The following is a 22,660-nucleotide window of genomic DNA, read 5'->3' on the forward strand; positions in this document are numbered from 1 at the left end:
ATATAGTAAAAAGTATAGGTAAGTAATCACGATTGGTTACTGGCATAGAAGACAGTGGAGGTCATTTGCTTGGACCAGTGGAATTTGCGAGAGCTAAGCTTTTTCTTAACCCAATGAGATTGTCTTATTAATAAGGTAGTATTCCCACTCTGAAGGATTGTTGGTCTTGAAATGCTTTTGATGCAATTGACTCAGATAGAACTGGCCCTTCAATGGGACCTCAAGTGGCCAGCCACATGAACTCTGCCAACCCAGGAACTCAATCTTAGTAAAGCTAGCTTATAACCAGTAAAGCTGTTAGCAGTAAAGCTGTTCACATTTCTGTTCCGAGAGTCCTAAAGAATGAACAACCAGAGATGTGTGGTTTGGTGCTTTAAGAAAAAAAAGACATCTGAATTTAATGTTCACAAGAAATGAGACGCAATATCATCTAGCGACAGACAGGATGAGTATGGGGTTTCGGACAGCATGATAGTTTTAGACTCTTCCTAGATGAGGCTACAGCCAATAGTGTAAGTTTTGTGAACAAACTCATTAGAGAACCCCCTGAAATTATCAAAAACGATTTTTCATCATAACATCTGAGCTGCTTCTAGCAGTGGAAACTTGTGTATTAAGCTTATTTCCCCGCATACTAATAATTCCAAAAAGGTGGAGTTGGAGGTCAGTAATGAGAATACAAATAGCTACTAGTAAGAAACTTGAGACCCCAGGAATGTCAAAGGGAGGACTAATTTTCATTGTCTTCCTTTATCAGTCCTGTTCCTTTTACAGTTAAGAGCCTTAATGGGGGGTTAGGTTTGCCATTCATGCCCACTCTCCAAATACACTGAGCACTGAATTCATTGGGCAAGGCTTATTCATACAGAGCCTTTGGAAACAAGAGGGCAGACTTTCAAAGGCACAAATGACAGTTAAGCATTTAATTGTCAGTTGTCCATGAAAATCACCCCTAAGGTCCCTTACCTAAAGGCCTTACACTCCAAACAGTGTACAAAGAATTGGATAGAATTAAAAGCAAGGCACCTGAGCTGAGAAAACTAGGTGATTTGTCAGAAAAATCTGAGCAGATTGGGGAACTAGCATTGATTAATTAGCACTTCACTATTGGCCAGCATGGGCTTGGTTTGATAAACTAAACTTCTTTGCAAAGGTCTAAGGGCTTGTCTTCACTAAAGTGCTAGAGTGGTGCAGAGGTCTCCCTTTATGTTTGAGTTTGGAAGAAGGGGCTATTTCTCCATCTACACATCCAAGAGTACAACACCTGGGGGCACCTTACCTACTGCTATACATCTTTAGACCGCTACTATTGCTGCTTGTGCTCTTCAGGAAGCTTCTGCTGCTCTCTTGACAGACAGCAATTCAGCAGAGGATGGACTTCCAGGTGAAAAGTGGACAGTGACCCCCTGAGTCTTATTTTTAAATAGTGACCAAGACAGACAGTGACTACTACACCATTTTTCTATAGTGAGAGGGTCAGCAGAAAGAGTCCAAAATAAACTCATCTGATCAAATCCGTAGTATTTTAATAAGTTTGGTTCGTTCCCTCATGAAGATTTCCCTCTGGACACGTCTTCTGGCAAAGACTACACTGATTTGGTCACGTAGTTACCAAGCGTATGTGAAATGCTTTGAACAAGCCTACACTTTGATTAGGCTAATCTTGTTCATTGCCTTTTTTAACTGTAAAAGCCTGGGGTCAAAAGATGATTTATGAAAGGATAAATTCTGTTAATATCTTCAGGTTACTTTTTCAGTTTTGCTATAGATTTACAGAGAATACAGAGGAAGTAGCTACTCAGCTGTAACTGCTCCTCTTCTCTCCTACACTTCTGAAGTCAGTGTTATCTCAGCACTGTTCGAAAAGAAAAACTGTTTGAACTGGCGTGGTTCATTCCAAGAACCCAACAATAAATATAAGGTGTGGTATTAAATATTCTTGCTGTTTAGCTTCCCTTATCAGTCTGTTTTTGCTGCCCAATTCTAATCTGGCTAGGATTGCCTGTGAGCAGCTGCTGGCTACAGTTACTCTCTCCTTCATGTGGACAGGGCTAACATCCCTGTGCAGTGGCAAAGAGAGTATGATTGAGGTATTGATCATATTATACAGAGGCAGATGTCGCAATCTCCCCAGTGAACAGTTCTAGAATGTTTGCACACTCCTTTTTCATATTAGACACCTTTTGGTGTTTGGACTGTACTCCAAGTCAGATTCATGATGCACATGTCATTGCCTCAGGCCCTCTGAAAGATTCCATGCCTGGCAGAGCAGCAGGTGAGGTCATCAGGGAACAGTTTTATATTGATTGTTTTTTGGGAGGTGGGGAGGAGAGGGAAATAAAGATCCCTAAAGAGAGGAAAAACAGATAAGTGGCACTATCTGTATTGCCATATCACCGCAAAGTCCTGGTCAGGATCGGGACCTCTACTTTGTAGAATACCTAGCAAACGCAAAGATGGGATTCCTGCCCTGAAGAGCTTACAATTAGCATTTTATGTTAAAAAATAAAACTCAGCAGGTTAAAACGGATGTCCTTAAAAACATTTAATGCCATGTATGTCCTCTATGGGAGAAAAGAAGCCCTGATTTACTGAAGTTCAAGCATTAGTGTGTAAGCATAAGTCACATACAACAGACTTGGGTCAGCCAGTGGTCAAGCAAGCACACAACTGATTGCTTAAATTACATTCTGGGGTACAGCGAAACCAAGCAAAAGCCTCCCATGCCTCATTGCATTAATCTACATTGCTAGGTAGTTCAAAGAAGCCAACTGACAGTACTTTTATCCTTAGAATTCTAGTAAACTTCACATGATGTGAATATAACATCCCATCTAGGAACTCTGCAGCTGGCCTTGGAAACCAGCATTGTTGCTGGATGAATTCAGAGTGGGTTATACAGTTAATAGCAAGTTGGCTCTATCCAAAGTGTATTTTTGCTACTTACTTTGCTCTTGGGAAATTTCATTTTTTGTTTTTTCTCTCCAATATCACCACAGAGGTAACAAGGACCAAGCTCAGTTCAAACCCATTTCTCCTTTATTAGGTCCAACTTCACATTACATACACTGGGACTCAATAAAGAAGGAAGTTATTTCAAATAAGGTAATATTTAACATTTGTGTCTCCAGGCGACTGTGTACAATCAGGGAGCATTAATAAAATGCACGTGCAGCCCATCTGGAAGAGAACAGATAAGGGATTAATTTAAAAAAATTACTTTAAGCAAGCCAATACTTCCACACCATTTTAGGTGGTCTCAGGTAGTTTCAGACCATATGGTGTTCTTCCCATCACTCAATCAACACATTGCCAGGTTTAACAGTCAAATTCTTCAGAAGAGCAGTACCAGCACCCAGTGACCCAGTATTACCACTCCACCCAGGGCATTAAAAAAAAAAGTTAGAAACTCAGTTTTTACCCCTTTAAACAAGCCAATTTGTTGAAGTTGTTAAAATGGGTGAAAATGCAAAGTCTGAGCTGCTTTAAGGTTACATATATCTAATCTTAAGAACTCTTCTGTATTACCCACTATTTTCCGAGAGTGAAGTCCATTTCTAATAAACAAATTGACATGCATTAGTTGCATCATCACTGAAAGTCCTGTTATGCTTCACTCTGGTCTACATAATAATCAACATTTACATTCAGTGCCTGCAGTTTACTTGCTATTGTGTTAGATACCCACTGGCCAGCTGAGGGCCTTTTGGTATAAGCTGTCAGCCAGTGATATAGCAACATAAGCATTAGCTAATGTTAGACAATGGTCAACTTACTACTTTAAAACAGGATTTAGATTCCCATTCATGTCATATTTGAATCTGAGGAAGATACCAGCTTTGAAGTTTAACCATAAAAACAGATCCATCATCTTTACAGCACTGAAAATACTTTCCCCTGCCCTACCTCCCACCAAGGATTTTAAGCCTTAATAAGTAGGACTTGATCCTGCACTTGAAACTACTGAAGCCAACAGGAGTTTTGCCCACAGAGCACCTAACCCTAGCTACACTATGAAACTGACCTGTTGACTATGTTGTAAGCAAGGGGTCCCCTGTGCCAGTGCTGTGCTTTTTAAACAGCTGAAAATAGCACTGTCCCCTTCAGCACTGTGTGGAGCCAGATCACACTTTGTGAAAGGTGCAGAAGATTTATCCCTTCTACATTAGCAGCTTCACTATTGTGGACAGATGTTGCCAGCAATGCGACCACTTCCCAACATAGGGAACCACTAGTGTCCTGTTCTATCTTCTGTTTAAAAGGGTTGGATAAACTGAGACATTAAAGTAAAGATTAGCATAGTTTCATATGGGATGATCCTTCCATATGGAAGGAAAGAGCTTCTTGCAAAGACTGCTGGGATAGCAAAAGTCAGATATACTTCTGAGCAAGTATGGTAACAGCTTATAATCAAGGCAACAGACTCAAAGCTGCAACACTGAAAATAAATGAGGATTCTTTAAAGACTAGTAATTGTGACAATCAAGCAAACATCTAGAACACTGAATATTGCCTCTTCCCCTGACCCCCTCAAGCAGCAGAAACACATTGTTAGTTTTTAGTAGTACTACAGCTAGGTGATCAAAACTGTCAACACGTGAAAATGTTTCTCTCCATATATCTTCTGTCTTCTTGCTGTATTTGGACAAATGCATTTGATAGGCCCTCTTACTTTTATTAGAGGCACCATCTAAAGTTTTCCATTTAGGAATGGAGTCTAGGCTCCTTGGCTTTAAAAAGACATCTGCCTCAATTTTAACCTCCTTTCATTTTTAGGATGCATTAGAGACTCTGGGGCAAATATTTCAGTAACTGAACGTTACAATGATTTCTGTTCCAAAAGCCTCTCTCCACTTACTAAACCATGCTCAGATTAGTCTGCAACACCAGTCTCTCACCCACAGCCCCTTTGGTTTCTTTTCACAGAACACATTACAATTAGGAATTGGACTCGAGACACCCTCATTCTGCATATATAACTAAAAAGAGAACTTTGAACTCTTCACTGAGCATAGCCTTACTGTAGACACTACTGAATTGTTTCACATTGCCAGGTAATGCAAGTCCCAAAAGTCTTACCCATGAAACATGCATTCCACCTCCCTTCTCTTTAGGAGTTCCTTATATCCAAGGAAGTCTACTATATACCCTTAAAAGGAGTTTTAGGCTGCGTAGTCCCCCTTACCAATTATGTTTATGCTTTGTCTAGGCCCAGTTCCTCTGGAGTGGAGATTCCCAATTCATTCAAAGTTGGTCTAAGTTCCTGGATAACATAAGGATAGATTTCCTTGTGAGGGCCTGCCTTGTCCTAATCAGAAGAGGAGAAAAATTAATTCAAAAGCAAAGAGATGGCCAAAAAAAAAAAATCAATGTTGCACTGTACGCCAGACTATGTCTGTGTCTGAGAATCATGTACTCACAACAGGATCTACAGTTTGATCCACTTATTGCTAATGATAAAATAGTTTGTCCCCAATTAGATGGAAAGGTAACATTATACCACTGCTTAAGAACAGTAAATCAGCTGAGCCTTCCACAGAATATCTACACTGAAATCTGCTAACCACAGTCTGTACTTATCTGGCTGGAGTATAGTACGAAGAGGTAGTAGCTAAATTCATTCATTTACTGTAGAGTTTTTTGAGTGTTCATAATGTGGACTTCTTCCAACCCAACCACAGTTATGTGGACTACCCTCCCCCATTCACTATCATGCAGGCTACCTCATTGCCTAACAAACCACAGCAGTTGCTTACATGAAAAATAAATGGGTGGGCTGGGATTTTGAACAGCACAGAACTTCCACTAACTTCAATGGAAGCAGAGTTAGGCCAAACCCGAGTGCTTCAGCAAACCCCCTCCCAGTCTATCTGTAATGAAATATTCAAACTGAAAACAAGGAAAAACAGCACTAGGTGAACAGCTGGCTCTCCACACACCTCTACATGCTCTACAGACTGGTTTGAGGGATGCCTGTTGATTGTTTTGGCAAAAAAGAGTAAGAGATATACTAATATCTAAACAAGTCCAAAGAAAGGGTCAGTTTATAAAACATAAAATTTTAGTTTCATGTCTGTTCAGGGGTTAACGAGAAGTCACCTCCACAAAAGTCTTTCAAACAGGGTTTTAGGGGAGAAGTAGTTTGGGAGGGGGGTTATAAACCAATCTGATTCCTTACATTTCCCCAAAGGAAATATTTTAAAGAATCATCTCAGTGGCCGGTCATCCTGGCATAGAGGGAAGAGGAGGAGAGCAAAAAAGACATGGCACAGAGAAAAGAGAGACGATAAGTTTAGCATGTGGTCATCTTTGTTAAATTCCCTGAAAAAATGCTACAGTTGTACAGAGCTGTTTGACTTTCACAGCTGTGCTCTTTATATTCATGTGTATGTCTCGGATGATTTGGTGATAGGCAAGGTCTCAATTTGGTCTCCCTTACAAGATATGTCCAGCATAAACACTTCTGAAAGTCAGGCCCCATTAGCACACAATTCTCCTACAAGTTTGCCTGGTGAAGAAGAGGGGACATGTTCCTTTTCTCATACTTTCCAGTGTGGGTTGCAAAGGCTCACCTCTTTATTCTGTTCTCCTCTAAAGAGGAGGGTCAAGAGGGGGGAAGGAAGAAGTACAGCAGTATCCAGTGCATTTACACTTGTGATCCTGTACAGGAGGGATTTTCTGTTGGTATTTAAACAGCAACAATTTAAAACTGATTTTGACCATGCGACCTTAGTCTAATTACTAGTTCCAGTACCATCAGAAAACTGGGGGTTTCCCCTGCTTAAGTGGGTGAAAATGCAACATGAGAAGCTAGGAGACATCTCTATTTTAAAACCCTTTCAGCAGCATGAAGGCACAAGCAGCAGCATTTCCAGCATACCCCAAGTCACCACTATACTGACCTTTACAACTTCTAGGATGCGGACCGCAGTAGCAAAGTCATTTAACCGTCTGCATGCTCTCAAAGCAGCATCGATGATTTTTGGTTCTGGCACCAGATCGTAGCCCACCAGAGTGTTCATGCCTGTCAGAATGAGAAGATAAGAAAGACAGCCTGAGAAACCCTCATTATGTAAGTGGTAAAAGGAGGGTTAGAACCTGTTGTGAGAGAGTTTTTCAAAGTTCAGCGGGGGGGGGGGTCGGGTCTCCTTGCCATTGTAGTTTGATGCTAGTCATGTGATCTCATTATCTACAAAAGCTTTAACAGAAAAGATAGGTTTCATTAAGCCACTGAGCCCCAGTTTCATCCATGCTCCTAAAAAGTCAGACTACATACCTTGACATGCCATTCTGCTGTCAGTTACAGAACCATCACATTTAACCAAGCACACTCATACAAATGCATTGAAGGAAAAAAATTTTGTCCATGTCTCTGTTCCACTTCTTTCCATTTTAAACTTCTAAACAAAGAGCGCGATTCCTTATCTTTCGCTCTTGCATTCAACTCTCTGCAGGTTTAGAAGCACAAGTTTATGAGCTTAGTTTTAGGTTCCACAACAGTTGACATTATAAAAAAAACTTCAGGGCTCAGACCAAAGGCTCAGGTCAACTAGAAGAGCTATTATACAGGTTTCCAGTAAGTAATGGCCACTCTTAAGCTATATAGTCAACCTCCAAAGGTTATTCCATTTGTGTAGTTACTCACATTCGTTAAGCAACAGCTGAACTCAATTACTTTTCCCAAAAAATCAATTTTTACTCAAGTGACTTAATTATCAGCTACTGAAAAAAAAAATCTCAAATTTAATCAGATTCTTTAAAATCCCAGTGTAAGACTGTAGTTAATGTGTTGAAATCTAAGCAGATATTTCACTTGGGCTACACAGTAATCCTCCTCCGTCATCTCAAGAGTTTGCCATGAAGATGCAAGAAAGTAAAGCCTTTCTGCACTAGCATAATGTTTATTAGACTCACTTTGTACATGCTATAAGCCTGCCTCTGCACCCTAGCTGCGCCACTGACCAGGAGCTGCTAGAAGTAAGTCTGTGCCACAACCCATTCCTGAACCCCAAGCCCCTCATCCCTGGCCCCAGCCCAGAGCCTGCACCCCCAGCCTAGAGCCCTAACCAGCTCCTGCACTGGGAGCTGCCAGAGGTAAGTCCATGCCCCAACCCCTTCCTGCATCCCAAACCCCCAGCCCAGATCCCCTACCCCCTCATTCCCGGCGCCACCCCATAGCCCTCACCCCCGCACCCCAGCCCTGAGCCCCTCCCACACCCCAAACCCCTCATCCCCAGCCCCACTGGGTCGCAGGCATCAATTTTCTTCAACTGGTTAACCAGAAAAAAAGTTTGAAAGCCACTGTACTACATCACTGACCATCTTAAGAGTGCTGATACAAAGCAATCACAATGAAGCAGCAAGTCACACTGATTGCACTTGGACTACACAAGTAACCCCACTCCCTAATCTCAGGTGTCTACCACCTAGAAAAGGCAAGACCCCATCACCTATGCCCTTGGTTAGCACTAAGTAAGTTAAGATGACTACGTTGGAGTTTCCTGGGTTCTTTTAACTCCTTCACAAATGTCTAATATTACAGTAAGTGTAGTAGTTTGTGTCATTCAAGGTAGTTTAGAAAACATACACAGACCGTACTGTTCAGTATTATGGAAGTGAATTTTAGGACAATTTCTGAGCTCCCCCCTACAGCACAGCACATCTGCCCTGCTATAGCATAAGCTTTTACTTTCTGACATAGTAGTAACGTTCAGTGGTCATAATATTTCAAAGCAGTTTAGGTTTCCCCATATTACCATAGCCACAAGTATTTCAATATCAGACATTCCTTCCTGCCCTTTTAACATACCTTTCCTCAGCTCCCAGGCATCAATATCTGGTTTGTTGAAGTACGTCACCCAGCGAGCATCAAATTCTTCATCTGACTCTTGTGTCCCATGAGAGTAGCAACGAGCAGGCAACACAGCTGTGTGACGAAGGAATAGGAAAGGATTGAAGTGAAAACAGAGGAAACTTAATTCAAAAACTTAGGTCCAAGAGACTGCAGCTATGAAGTCATTATGTCTACACAGCAACTAGACACCCACAGCTGGCCCATGCAAGCTGACTTGAGCTCGCAGGGCTGTGTAGACTTCCGGGCTTGGGCTCTAAGATTATGCTGGGTGGGAGGATCCCAGAGCTCGATCTCCAGTCTACACAGCAATGGAACAGCCCCGCAGCCTGAGTCAACTGGCATGGGCCAGCCGTACGTTTTTCTTCACTGTGTAGACATAACCTTAGTCAGGATGCAGCAAGTACATAAACTAATTCAGTACATTTAAAGTCCCAGTGATGTGCTCTACGGTAAGATGGTCCAAGTAAAGGCCTTTCAAGCAAGTGTTTGCTCTTTCTTTGAAAGAGAAAAATCTACAAAATGTTTACAAACTGGATTCAAAAATGTAGTTATACCAGCTCTCAAAAAAGCACTAGTTTATACTTAATAAAAGTGATCACCTTGAAACTGTTAGAATCTGTTGAACAACTCATTTTAAAAAAGGCTTCCAGGTCCCCAAATAGAAAAAGACAGACCACTGCAGTACTTTTGCTCCTTTGCTGCAGAGCAAACCAGTCAAAAATGAAAGTCAGAGTTAAGGAAGCTCTATTTACAGTATCTAGCTGGCAACACTGTCATCATTTATGACAACTTCACAAGGATATTTGCAAGCTAACACTATGTCAATTTTTGCTCCAAATGAAATGGTGGGAGAGGAGAAAGTGAATTCAACTGTTCCTGCCTCTTAAGGGCTTGTCTACATGTGGAAATTGACCAGAATAGCTATTCCACACTAGCTCCCTATGTAGGCACTTACTTCAGAATAAGAGCATCCACCCAGGCAGTTATTGCAGAATAGCTATTGTGCTTCATGTTTACACCCTACTTTATTCTGGAATGATTTCCCCATGTAAGCTCTACAATTGTTAAATAGTTGGTTTTGTAATCTAAGGGGGGGAAATGTTTCCTAGTTTCTAAATCCTATTTCTAACAGTAAGAAACACTGAGTTCATAGAACTGTTGGATGACTCAGAGGAAGGAGTAGCACGATACACACAAGTCTGGGTAACCAGGTTCAATAGTGGATGAAAGCTAACTTTCAATTAATGGCTGTTCAGTGGCCTGTGTAAAGTGCCTTTGTGTACAAATATCCAGTCCCCAAAAACACACCTTTGCTGTCTCCAAGGGCATCATCGAGGCAGAACTACTCTTACCCCGAGAACAGAATAGTGAAGCCTTGCAGGGGAAACTTACATTATCATTACTACAGCTATGCAGTGAGTCGGCACAGAACTTCAGTCTTTGGGGTTGTCATCCAGCACTAAGTTTACACTGAAACTTGAGTATCTGACAGTTTCTTAAAAACTGTTATTTAAATGTAATAAAATAAAAGTGGGCTGGATTCTAAGATGAATTCAATTAATATGGTTGTAATCTAGTTTCCTCTCCTAATACTGTTCTTTATCACAAGAGGCTTTCCGAACACTAAGCAAGGGAGAACAAGTAGCCTTTGCCAACAGCAACTAACAGCTATGGGATTAGCTGCTGTGCAAAACCTCAGTTAGATCCATACTCTCAAGAAGACAAGGAGTACTTGTGGCACCTTAGAGACTAACCAATTTATTTGAGCATAAGCTTTCGTGAGCTACAGCTCACTTCATCCGAATGCATCCGATGAAGTGAGCTGTAGCTCATGAAAGCTTATGCTCAGATAAATTTGTTGTTGCACCTTAGAGACTAACAAATTTATCTGAGCATAAGCTTTCATGAGCTACAGCTCACTTCATCGGATGCATTCGGATGAAGTGAGCTGTAGCTCACGAAAGCTTATGCTCAAATAAATTGGTTAGTCTCTAAGGTGCCACAAGTACTCCTTTTCTTTTTGCGAATACAGACTAACACAGCTGCTGCTCTGAATACTCTCAAGAGTAAGTGCTTCCCCAGCTGCTCCACCCACAGAAGATAATGACTAAGACCCATCAATTTCACTCTATGATTGGCACTGTTGAAAGAGTAATTGCACTCAGGAGCATAGCACTAATTGCCAACCCTGAAGACAAGAGTCTAGGAGAAAGGGGAAAGAAGTTAAGACTTGTTCCTTTCTAACTTAGATGCAACACATTTTGTTCATATTGACCAAAGTTTTATTAAGATCTCTGGGGAGAGGGCATGTCTTATTCTATGTTTTGTAAAGTGCTATCTGCATTTACAGCACTTCATAAATGTTTAATGCATGTTAAGGACTACTATGCTAGACTTTGGTTTATTCATGCTGACTAGCCTTTTTTTCCCCTAGCTTGAAGTGACACTAGGAAATTTAATTTACCATTAAGCATGAAGCAAACAATTTTCCTAAAAACACACGACTTAAGACAGTGTATCCTAATTACAAAAAAATTGCAAAATACAAAAGAATGTTCTCCTAAACATCATTCTCTCCAATACATATATACGCTGAGTCAGACTAAAGTTATGTTTAACAGAATGACCTGAGTGCAACACATTCTTGCCAGATATTGATTCAGTACATCATTTGAACAAAGCTTTCACAAGGTGGTCAATGCTCCCCAAAATGTAACAGATTATTGCATCATTCAAAATGGAGATTACGAATTACTGATTTAGAAATCAAATAGAGTTCTCTTAAAAAGATACAACTCTCCACATTATTATAATGCCTTCCTAGTAGGATGGACAATGAACTCCCTCAGGTATACTGCTGCATTGTAGCTAATTGGAAGTCAAATGAAACTCATTAAATTTGACTGGAATTACTGACAACCCTTCACCTTCCAGGCATCCAAGTATTCCAGGGATCTGGGAGAAAAGAGAAATGAAGGGTATTCTGAACCACTTTGCAATAATCAGGCAACTGGTTTACCTAGATCAGACCCTCACTTGGCATATTCTTGATTTTTTATGCTTTAAATGTAGTATACCTCTATAATGATGGCTACTTATGTTAAAAGGATGCTGTCAACTTGATCATATTTCAAACAATGTTCCTTATATGTGGGCATACTAAATTTAAGATTAAAAGTGTAAATTTTAAAAAAACAATTTGCTTTTCCTCTCCCCTCCCCCAAAATCTCAAGTTGGAAAATGGAAGTATTGGAGAGTTTTCTCAGGCATCAACCCAAGACTGTTGAATGAGCTCTCAGAGGAACTAAGGACCATCATACTGGGTCAGACCAAAGGTCCATCTAGCCCGGTATCCTGTCTTCCGACAGTGGCCAATGCCAGGTGCCCCAGAGGGAATGAACAGAACATGAAATTATCAAGTGATCCATGCCCTGTTGCCCATTCCCAGCTTCTGGCAAACAGAGCCTAGGGACACCATCATAATCTTCACCACCTTCCACTATAAGCAAAAGGCGCATTTCTTTGACTTTGATTTTTCTGACATATATAGCAACATATGTATTATAAAAAATTCCAGCATACAACAGTCTACTGCACACAATTCTCCAAGGGAAAAGATGGCAGAACAAATACAACAAACAGCCATATTGCTTAATGCATTACTGGAAGTTGCTCTAATATTACAACCTATATAGAAGTCAGTTAAGTCATTTTCACTTTCAGATTCTTACTGCCTGTGTTTTGAGTTGCAATTACTGAAGATTAAACAAAGTTTTTTTAAGAAGTGCCATAAAAATATGTCCATTGGTTTTAGTTTTTAAAACTGCATGTTTACAAAATATATGTTATGGGCCATCTTTTAGAAATAGATACTTGCGCACTTAAATATTAAGAGCCAGGAGCTAGAACTCAAAGCTTCCAGGATATATTCCTAACTCTACTGCTGACTTGCTTCAAGACCTTGGGCAAGTTACAGCTTCCAAACACCTTGTCCAGTCATAGGTAAAAGTGGAGAATACTTACCACCTGCCTTTTATAGGAGATATTCCAAAATGTTGACAGACATTTATAAAATATTTAGATCAAGCTGGAATGTGATATACATACTAAAATAATACTGTGATGAAGATGTGTCAACATACCCACATTTAGAAGGAGACAACCTCAAATTCACTGTTACCCCTATTATCCAACATACTCCATCTCTATTTGGTGGTCAAACCAGACTTGCACTCAGCTGCCTCCAGAGGATGACAGGGACACAACAAAAGCAAAAGTAAAATAGATTGGTAGAAAAAAGACAAGGTCAGAAGAGTGCTGGGGGAAGGGGAGAGGAAGTGGAGGTTTTTTTTTTTTAAAAAAGACCATTTAAAGCGATTTTAAAAAAGTTAAGTTTGAGTAAAGACATGCCCAGAGACAGAAGACAGGCGAAGAAGGAGGCTGTCCCTGCTAAGACAGAGGCAAAATCCAAGGCTCTGAAGGCTAAAAAGGCAGTCTTGAAAGGAATCCACAGTCACAAGAAGAAAATCAGGACACCTCCCACCTTCAGGAGGCCCAAAACTGTATGATTATGGAGACAGCCCAAATATCCAAGACAGGACATTGTACACCATACTCAAGTGTGCTAGCTAGGCATTTCACAAAAAACAAGAGACAGGTCTCTGTGCCAGAGAACTTACAATCGAGCGATGCACTTGACAAAATTATACAGGAATGAAGCACGCACCAGGAAGTAGGAGGAAGAAAATACAAGTTTACAGATATTCTTATACAGTTACTCAGTTTAGACAAATGCATCTTGGGGGCATAATTTTTTTAAAAGCATGAAACATTTTTGTGGAGGTGATTCTGCAAAAGTGGGTCTTAGGAGTGATTTGAATGAGGTAAGGATGGAGAATTGGAAGCATGAAAAGACATTTCAAGCATATAGGGTAGCAGAGAGGGCAGCACACAGACTTTTGTGAAAGGGTGTAAGAAGGTTAGCACTGATGGAATACCAAAGACGAGGAACCAGAAGAGGTGTAGGAGAAGGGAGACGAGGGGCTTGTTTGCACTCAAGATGTTACAGTGGCACAGCTGCGTCTCAGCAATGCTTGCATAGACACTACCTACCCCAATGGGAGGGATTCTCCTGTCTGCATAGGTAATCCACCTCCTCAAGAGGCAGCAGCTAGATAGATGGAAGAATTATGTCATTCTTTTTGTGGATACAGACTAACACGGCTGCTACTCTGAAACCTGTCATTGACCTAGTGCTTTCTACACAGTGACTTAGGTTGTTTTAACCAAATCACTTGGAGGGGTGTGGATTTTTCACACCCCTGACCTACATAGTTATGCCAACCTAATTTTCTAGTGCAGACCAGGCCTAGGTCAGAGATTTAAACATAGGTGTTTGAAAGCAATCAGAGAAAGCTTAACCTTGATGAGCAGAGTGCACATCAAGATACAGAATTGAAGACCAGGAAGAAAAGGAGGAAGATACAGCAACAAATTTTACATAAGTATTCTTTTCAAACTTATGATTTAAGGGTAGCCTGGCTGTTTATATTCTGAAGTGTTCAAGTGGTTTCCTAGAAACAGGGATGCAGCAATATCAACTTCCTCAGTCCACTTTCATTTTCTTTTTGAAAAAGCAAAGATAAATCAGGAGTCATTCCTGGGATAGATTGTAAGTTTACTGTAGACACAGATTTGAATTTGCAAGTGGTACATTTTTGCAACCAATAGCCCTAGTCATTTCAGACAAGAGCACAATATGCTCTTTAGCAGATCTCACAGTATCCTGTACAGCATGGCTCTCAACCTTTCCAGATTGCTGTACCCCTTTCAGGAGTCTGATTTGTCCTGTATACCCTCAAGTTTCGCCTGACTTAAACAATTTACTTACAAAATCAGACATAAAAATAAAGTGCCACAGCATACTATTACTGAAAAATTGCTTCCTTTCTCATTCTTCCCATATTATAAATCAATTGAAATATAAATATTATACTTTACATTTCAGTGTATAGTATATACAGCCATATAAACAAGTCACTGTATGAAATTTTAGTTTGGAACTACTTTGCTAGTGCATTTTACGTAGCCTGTTGTAAGACTAGGCAAATATCTAGACGTGTTGATGTACCCCCTGCAAGATCTCTGTGTACCCCTGGTTGAGAACCACTGCTGTACAGACATGTCACTGGGCTACTAATCTGAGGATTAGTAAACCTTAACACTTGTTCTTGTACTCAAGATTTGTTTTCCCTTTGGTTGCAAGGCATGTGAGATTAACCAAAATATATATTTTTCATAAAACTGGGAGAACAAACTAGGCTGGTTTACACAAAGCAAGATTTGCATGCCACAGACAGGTTAGCTTTGTTATAGAAAGGCCCATACAGTGGCTGCAAGTGGTGCCAACTATCTTCAAATCAAAGTCACTGCAGAAATGCTAGACGGGGAGTGGACAGAGACAAGCATGAAAGAAGAAAAGGCGTACTTGTGCTACCTTAGAGACTAACAGATTGAGTTTATGCTCAAACAAATTTGTTAGTCTCTAAGCCGCCACAAGTACTCCTTTTCTTTTTGCGGATACAGACTAACACGGCTGCTACTCTGAAGCATGAAAGAGGAAGCGAAACTGGCAATAGAGACAGAGGTAGCGGCATTGCGAAATAGGCCGGCTGGGCTGGACCCCCTTTGCTGCCCCTCCCGAAAGAGAGACCCGCTCCCCATCGGGATGATTGGGGAGCCAGAATCAGGCCCACACTACCTCCTCTCCCTTACAGGGAGGCCAGCACAGGTGCCCGTGCAGGCTTCACCTCCCTCTCCCCTTCAGCCAGCTCAATGTCACCTTCCCGTGGCGGCCACGGATGCAGCCATCCCCAGCGCTCCTTGGCGGGCGCGGCTCCCGCTCCGGCACGCGGGGGACCCCGGCACAGGCACCGGAGGCTCGACCTTTAAGCGATAACCTTGACAGGGCAGGGCGGTGAACTAGCCCGGGCCCCCCTCCCCACTCATGCCACGGGGCGGCGCGGGGGCCGAGCCGCGGGGGGGACCGGGCTGCCACAGGCGCTGGGCAGGGCCCGAGCGGCGCGCACTAGGCCACAGGTGCAGCCAGTCCTCGAGTGACACCGCAGGTCACCACAAGGACACGGCGCCGCCGGGCCGCCGCCGCCCCCCCGTCCCGAGGCCCGCCGCTGGGCGCTCCCGGAACTGGGCGCCCCCGCGCTCCCCCGCGGCGCGGGACTGCGGGGGCCGGGGCAGGACCGGGCAGGGGGCACCCGTGTGGCCGGGCTCCAGCAGCCCGGGGCCAGCGCCGAGAGGAGAAGAGGGAAGAAGGCGCCGCTCGCTCGCTCATTCACTCACCGGCGGCGGCGCCGGGCGGCTGTCGGGCCCCCCGGGCCAGGCCACGGAGGCCGGCAGCGGTGCAGCGGCGAAGGAGCAGGGCGGCTCCCAACATAGCGGAGCGGGACGGGACAACCGGGGCGCGAGGCTTCCTCTCGCCGGCCGCGCTCAGAGGCCACCACCACGCGCCTGGACCGAGGGCAAGGGGCGGGGCAGCGGCTACGGCGTCGCCGGGCGGACAAACCGCCCCCGCCACGTGACGGCGGGGAGCCGCAAGGGGGCGGGGCCCTGCAGAGCGGAGGGGAGGAGGGGCGCGGGCGGCCATTTTGAGGGGAGGCCGGCGGGGAGCGATCGCTGCGGATCGCAGAGGGCCGGGGGGGTGAGTAGGACAGGCTCCCGCCCTCCCCTTGCCCCCCCATCCTGCCTCAGAGCGGGGGCAGATCGGAACAGGAGGGGGGCTTGAAGTTGCTCCCCCAGGACAGGCGGGGGGCGCTGCTCCCCCAAGCCAAGAAAAGGGGGGGACTGGGCTTCTCCCTTGGGGTGCGTCCTCCCTAGGAGAAAGCCTGTTCCTGGCACGTGGGGGCTAGCGGGTGGTATCTAACGCCACAGAGGTATTTAGGCTCCTAACTCCCAATGAGTTCAGTGGGAGGTGGGTGTGATGGGTTGGACCCCCCCTTTCCCGGGGGTGCCGCGGGATGTATTGGGATTTAACTGAACCTGCCTGCTCTACTAGCCTAGGCTCCCCCTCCCTGTCTTGCTGAATTAGGCTCTCCGGCCTTTGGCAGCGCACACACACACATACAGGTAGGGCCGCACAGCTGTAGAAATACAGAGAGTCTGCAAACAGCTCTCTGTGAGAGGACTCGGCTAGGAAATCACCCAGCACTCAAGTGCAGCGCCCTTCTGGAGAGTGCACCCAAAATAATATCTTGTGCTGTATAGAAAGATCTGCACAGCACAAGCTCATAAAAATTTGCCCTCTCCCTCAATGTGTATAGAGAGATACACAACTTCTTGCTCCCCCCCGTTATAAATTGCACAAACTGTGTTTAATAATAAACACAAACAAGTTTATTAACTATAAAAGGTTGATTTTAAGGGATAGCAAACAGAACAAAGCAGATTACCAAGCAAATAAAAGAAAACACATACTGAGCTTAAGATCTTAAAGAGACTGGTTTCAAGAAGTAATTTCCTCACCCTAAATGTTGCTTTAGGCAAGTTCTAAAGTTTCTGTAGCTTAGAGTTTTATTTCTCTTTACAGAGTAGACTCCTGGGGGGAGGACTTCGGGGGGAGGGATAGCTCAATGGTTTGAGCATTGGCCTGCTAAACCCAGGGTTGTGAGTTCAATCCTTGAGGGGGCCATTTAGGGAACTGGGGCAAAAATTGGGGATTGGTCCTGCTTTGAGCAGGGGGTTGGACTAGATGACCTCCTGAGGTCCCTTCCAACCCTGATATTCTATGATTCCTGTCTTAGGCCTTGTCTACGCTGCCACTTTACAGTGCTGCAACTTTCTCTGTGTGAAAAACACCCACCCTGCGTGCTGTCAGTTTCAACGCTGTAAAGTGGCAGTGTACATAGTGCACCCGCGGTGGGAGCCGCGTTCCCAGCACTGGGAGCTACTCCCCTCATGGAGGTGTTTTATTACAGCGCGTTGGTGCCATGACTACACATCCACAGCACTTTGACAGTGCTAGTGAAGCTTTGGCTACACTTACAGATGTACAGCGCTGTGAGTTAAACCCGCCTTCCTACAGCTGAGTAGGGAAAGTGCTGCAGTCTGTCCACACTGACAGCTGACAGCGCACTGTCGTGGCAGCATTTGCAGCTGCATTGGGAGCTGTGCATTATGGGCAGCTATCCCAGCATTCAAGTGGCTGCAACGTGCTTTTCAAATGGGGGGGAGAGAGGGGTTTTTTGGGGTGCTGAGAGTGTGTCAGCATGCTGTCTTGTTAGTACAGACCCCCCTCTGCCTCTCTCTCACTTACTGAAAGCAAATGGCAGCTGTTTCTTTTTTTTCTCATAGACAAGATAAGCAGCTGCTTGCCAAAACGGACCCCAACCCCCGACCCCCCTCTTCAAGCAAAAATTAGCTGTGGGCACTCCAAACGGAGCCCCCCTGCCTGCCTCTCATTCATTCAAAGCAAACAGTAGCTGTGTTTGCTTTTTTGATAAGCAGCTCCCCCAATGGAGCTTTGAAACATACTTCCCCATCCGGAGTTCACAACAAAACAAGAGAGGATGCTTCAGTTAAAAGAATTATGGGGAGTTTCTGGAGGTCAATCAGGGCGTAATAACGTTACTCCCCGTTTACACTGGAGATGGAGCCTCTCAGCCAATGCGCAACAGCAGTTAATCCTCTCAGGGAGGTGGAGTACCAGGAGCACTCCAGCCAGGGAGTCAGAGTGCTCTGGGAGGCTTTATTGCGGTATAACGTGCAAGTGTAGCCAAAGCCACTCACAACAGTCTGGACTCAGCCCTTGCCTCTCCCACAGTTCAGTTCCTTTGTCCCTTCAGGTATTGTCAGCAGTCTTTCTTCTTGGGCAGGAAGACAATGGAGGAAAGTCCTGTTTGCCTTCCCTCCCCAGCCTTAAATAAAGTTTACATAAGGCGGGGATCTTTTGTTCACCAGTCTTGACTTCCCCTTCCTTTTAGTGGAAAATTACTAGAAGTCCAAGATAGTGTTTAGTACCAGGTGACAGGACCATCTGACCTAGTAGTAAAAAGAAAAGGAGGACTTGTGGCACCTTAGAGACTAGCAAATTTATTTGAGCATAAGCTTTCGTGAGCTACAGCTCACTTCATCGGATGCATTCAGTGGAAAATACAGTGGGGAGATTTATATACACAGAGAACATGAAACAATGGGTGTTACCATACACACTGTAAGGAGAGTGATCAGGTAAGGTGAAGCTATTACCAGCAAGGGGCGGGGGAGGGAGAGGGGGAGGGAGGGAACCTTTTGTAGTGATAATCAAGGTGGGCCATTTCCAGCAGTTGACAAGAACTGAGGAATAGTGGGTGGGGGCGGGTATGGAATAAACATGTAATGTTACTTTGTGTAATGACCCATCCACTCTCAGTCTTTATTCAAGCCTTAGTTAATTGTATCCAGTTTGCAAATTAATTCCAATTCAGCAGTTTCTCCTTGGAGTCTGTTTTTGAAGGCTTTTTGTTGAAGAATTGCCACTTTTAGTGGCATATGCTTAACTTTGGTCTGTAATCGAATTACCAAAGAGATTGAAGTGTTCTTCAACTGGTTTTTCAAAAACTGGTTACAGTGTGTATGGTAACACCCATTGTTTCATGTTCTCTGTGTATATAAATCTCCCCACTGTTTTTTCCACTGAATGCATACGATGAAGTGAGCTGTAGCTCATGAAAGCTTATGCTCAAATAAATTGGTTAGTCTCTAAGGTGCCACAAGTACTCCTTTTCTTTTTGCGGATACAGATTAACAGGGCTGCTACTCTGAAACCTGTCCTAGTAGTGTCACAGCTAAATCCCAGGACACCTTTCAGGAAGGAGAGAGATTAGTATCCTGGAAATCTTATTGTTTCTTCCTAATGACCCATCAAAGCTGATGACCTGTTCTCTGGTGGGTGTCTCCCAAATACATACACAATTGTCAATATTCCTAACTTTAGATAGAGAAATGATACATGTATACAGGTTGGATAATAACATTCAGTAAATTATAACCTTTCCAATGATATCTTACATGAGCCATCTTGCATAAAATATATCATAATTATGCCAAGGCCTCCACCTCAAACCACTGATAACTGAAGACTCTGATTCTGTAAAGATTTATGCATATGCTTAACTTTAAGGTTGTGAGATCTTGGTGGGACTGCTCATGTGCTTTGTATATGTGTACGTCTTTGTAGGCAGGGCCTAAACAGACATCCTTCAGAAAGCAAAATGAGAACAGAAACAATGAGATTGAGTAGGGAGGTTAAGTGCACATCTTCCTAATTTCATGATTTTTGTATGGTTTTTTTTGGTAATAATATCAAACTATTCAGGTTTGCATACTGCACCCATCATCCTGGTGTCTGATTCCCTTGCAGAGATGCTGTACTACATACTTGCTGGAGGAATAAAGAGGATTTGGTTCCCACGTTTGTATGAATAGTATTAATTTTGAAACTGTTTCTTCAGAAAATAGATTGGGTGAAAATAGGGTTAAAATGGAAGTAGAATTGTAACCTCAAATATAGCAATAGTGCTAACATACACGAGGAGACAGGATGGCCGAAGGAATTGCTAAACAGAGATGATGCTTTTCACCTATAGGTCACCATTTTGAAGGCACTTTGCATGTTGTGACAGAAAAGATTACCACTTGGTTTATATCTTTCAGGGAAACCACTTGACAGCTTTCCTTCACTTTCTAGCAAGCAGGTGTCCAAGCCACAAGAACAAAATTACTGTGAACAATAATTGGCCTCTGTCAGCAGTTTCTGCAGAGCTCAAAGGTTCAGCAGTGATTTAAAATGAGCTATCCTCACCCCCAGTATGGCCCTTCTAGGTTAGAGTTAAAGCATATTGGTGGGGAAAGGTTGCACTGCCACTGTTCTCTAGATAGAGGATTTAAATTTCCAAAGCTATCGGTTTCAGCCCAGATTCTCAAAATGTATGTAGGCGCCTAACTCCCTTCATGGAAAAAGAAAGAAACCACCCAACGGATATCGGCCACTATGGGAGACAGGATATTGGAGTCGGTAGGATCACTGATGTGATTCAGAATAGTTATTCTTATCTTTGTAGGGATAGAGTTAGGCTTTTTAAAAAACAGATCTTTGGATGGTGTGAGTGTAAGGCTCAGAGTAGCTCCATTAAACTCAACAGAAATACAGTACAACCTCAGAGTTACAAACAGGAGAGTTACAAGCTGACCAGTCAACCACATACCTCATTTGGAACCGGAAATACACAGTCAGACAGCAGCAGAGACAAAAAGAAGCTAATACAGCACAGCACTGTGTTAAATGTAAACTACTTCAAAACAAAAGGGAAAGTTTAAAAAAATAGATTTGACACGGTAAAGAAACTGCTTCTGTGCTTGTTTCATTTAAATTAAGATGGTTAAAAGCAGCATTTTTCTTCTGTGTAGTAAATTTCAAAGCTGCATTAAGTCAATGTTCCGCTGTAAACTTTTGAAAGAACCACCATAACGTTTCGTTCAAGAGTTACCAACATTTCAGAGTTACGAACAACCTCCATTCCCAAGATGTTCGGAACTCTGAGCTTCTCCTGTGTGCTGATTTACGCCACCTGATGACCTGGGCCCTAAGTTTCGGGAGCTGAATCAGGCTCTGTATCTCATTACAAAGCTCCTGAGCCTCTCAGACCCCATCTAAATAAATCATTTGTCAATACACACTTTGAGATGAATTTTTTTAAAAATAACTTTTCCAAGTGAATGGGCTTGTGACATTGGTGTGGTAGTGACTATGGGCCAGATCCAAAGCTGGAGTGGCTGCAAAGGCTCACACTGACTTCAGTGGGTTTTGAATATGGCCCGAGGAGAGGCAGTGTAACCTTAGGAGACAAAGTCGTGTAAATTCTTGAGTTTTCATCCTAACCATGCTATTGAATCACTGTAACTTTGGGCCAGTCTCTGGGTGTCAGTTTCCCCATCTATGATAAATTGATGATAATGCGTACCTCCGGTGACTGGTGTTTATGTGCTTTGGAAATAGAGGGCTCAATACACAGAGCAACATTCGGTACACCTGAGCGTGGGGCAAGGGAAGAGAGAGCTTCATGACACCTTTCCTTCCCCCCATGGCTCCTGGGACTGACTGAGAGCCAGTCTGGCTCTGGATGAAAGTCGCTGCAGTCTCTAGGCTACTCAAAGTTACACCAGCCTGTAATGAAGCCCCTAGGAGCTGTTGGTTTGGAACTGTCAGAGCACAACATGCTCTGACCCCCCCATCCCCTGCATCTAACAAGCCTCCTATGCTGGGGACAGTGTAAAGGGGCTGATGTAGAGCTAGCTCCTTTGGGCAGCTATAAGGCTGGTGCAGAGGGACTGTATGGGCCAGGATCTAGCCAAGAAAAGGCTACATAAAGAACCGTCCCTGTACACTGCTCTGCATAAGCACAGGGGGTCTGCCCTACATAGAGCAGTTTGCAGGATCAAGGTGCTAACTGTTACTATTAGCAGCAGCTTCAAGTGTTAAGATGAACATAATACACTGAGCCCCTTAAGACGCTGTGCAGTAGGGTGACCAGATAGCAAGTGTGATAAATCAGGACAGGGGGGCAGATAACAGGTGCATAAGACAAAGCCCTGAATACCGGCACTGTCCCTGTAAAATCAGGACATCTGGTCATCCTATTATGTAGCCAGATGCCTGCAGGCTATTTTTAAATTTTTTTTTGTTTGTTTTGGGTTATAGTATTTAAAAACAAACAAACTGTTTCCTAATGCAGAGAATCCTTGGTACACAGCCAATAT

The 22,660-nt window shown here is 43.4% G+C and overlaps 1 protein-coding gene across 1 annotated transcript; it reads right to left on the reverse strand.

The window, feature by feature from the left end:
• Positions 1-3,017: 3,017 nt before the first annotated feature.
• On the reverse strand, positions 3,018-16,412 carry COX5A (cytochrome c oxidase subunit 5A). The gene is made up of 5 exons (XM_084641604.1): positions 16,211-16,412; positions 8,810-8,926; positions 6,903-7,024; positions 5,186-5,308; positions 3,018-3,180 (listed from the first exon to the last, which is right to left on the reverse strand). Exons 1-4 carry the CDS (start codon positions 16,302-16,304, stop codon positions 5,195-5,197), a joined length of 447 nt encoding a protein of 148 aa, XP_084497730.1. The 5' UTR covers positions 16,305-16,412; the 3' UTR covers positions 3,018-3,180; positions 5,186-5,194.
• Between the last annotated feature and the right edge of the window lie 6,248 nt (positions 16,413-22,660).

Source organism: Lepidochelys olivacea, assembly GCF_965140295.1.
Source record: "Lepidochelys olivacea isolate rLepOli2 genome assembly, chromosome: 10".
Lineage (NCBI taxonomy): Eukaryota > Metazoa > Chordata > Testudines > Cheloniidae > Lepidochelys > Lepidochelys olivacea.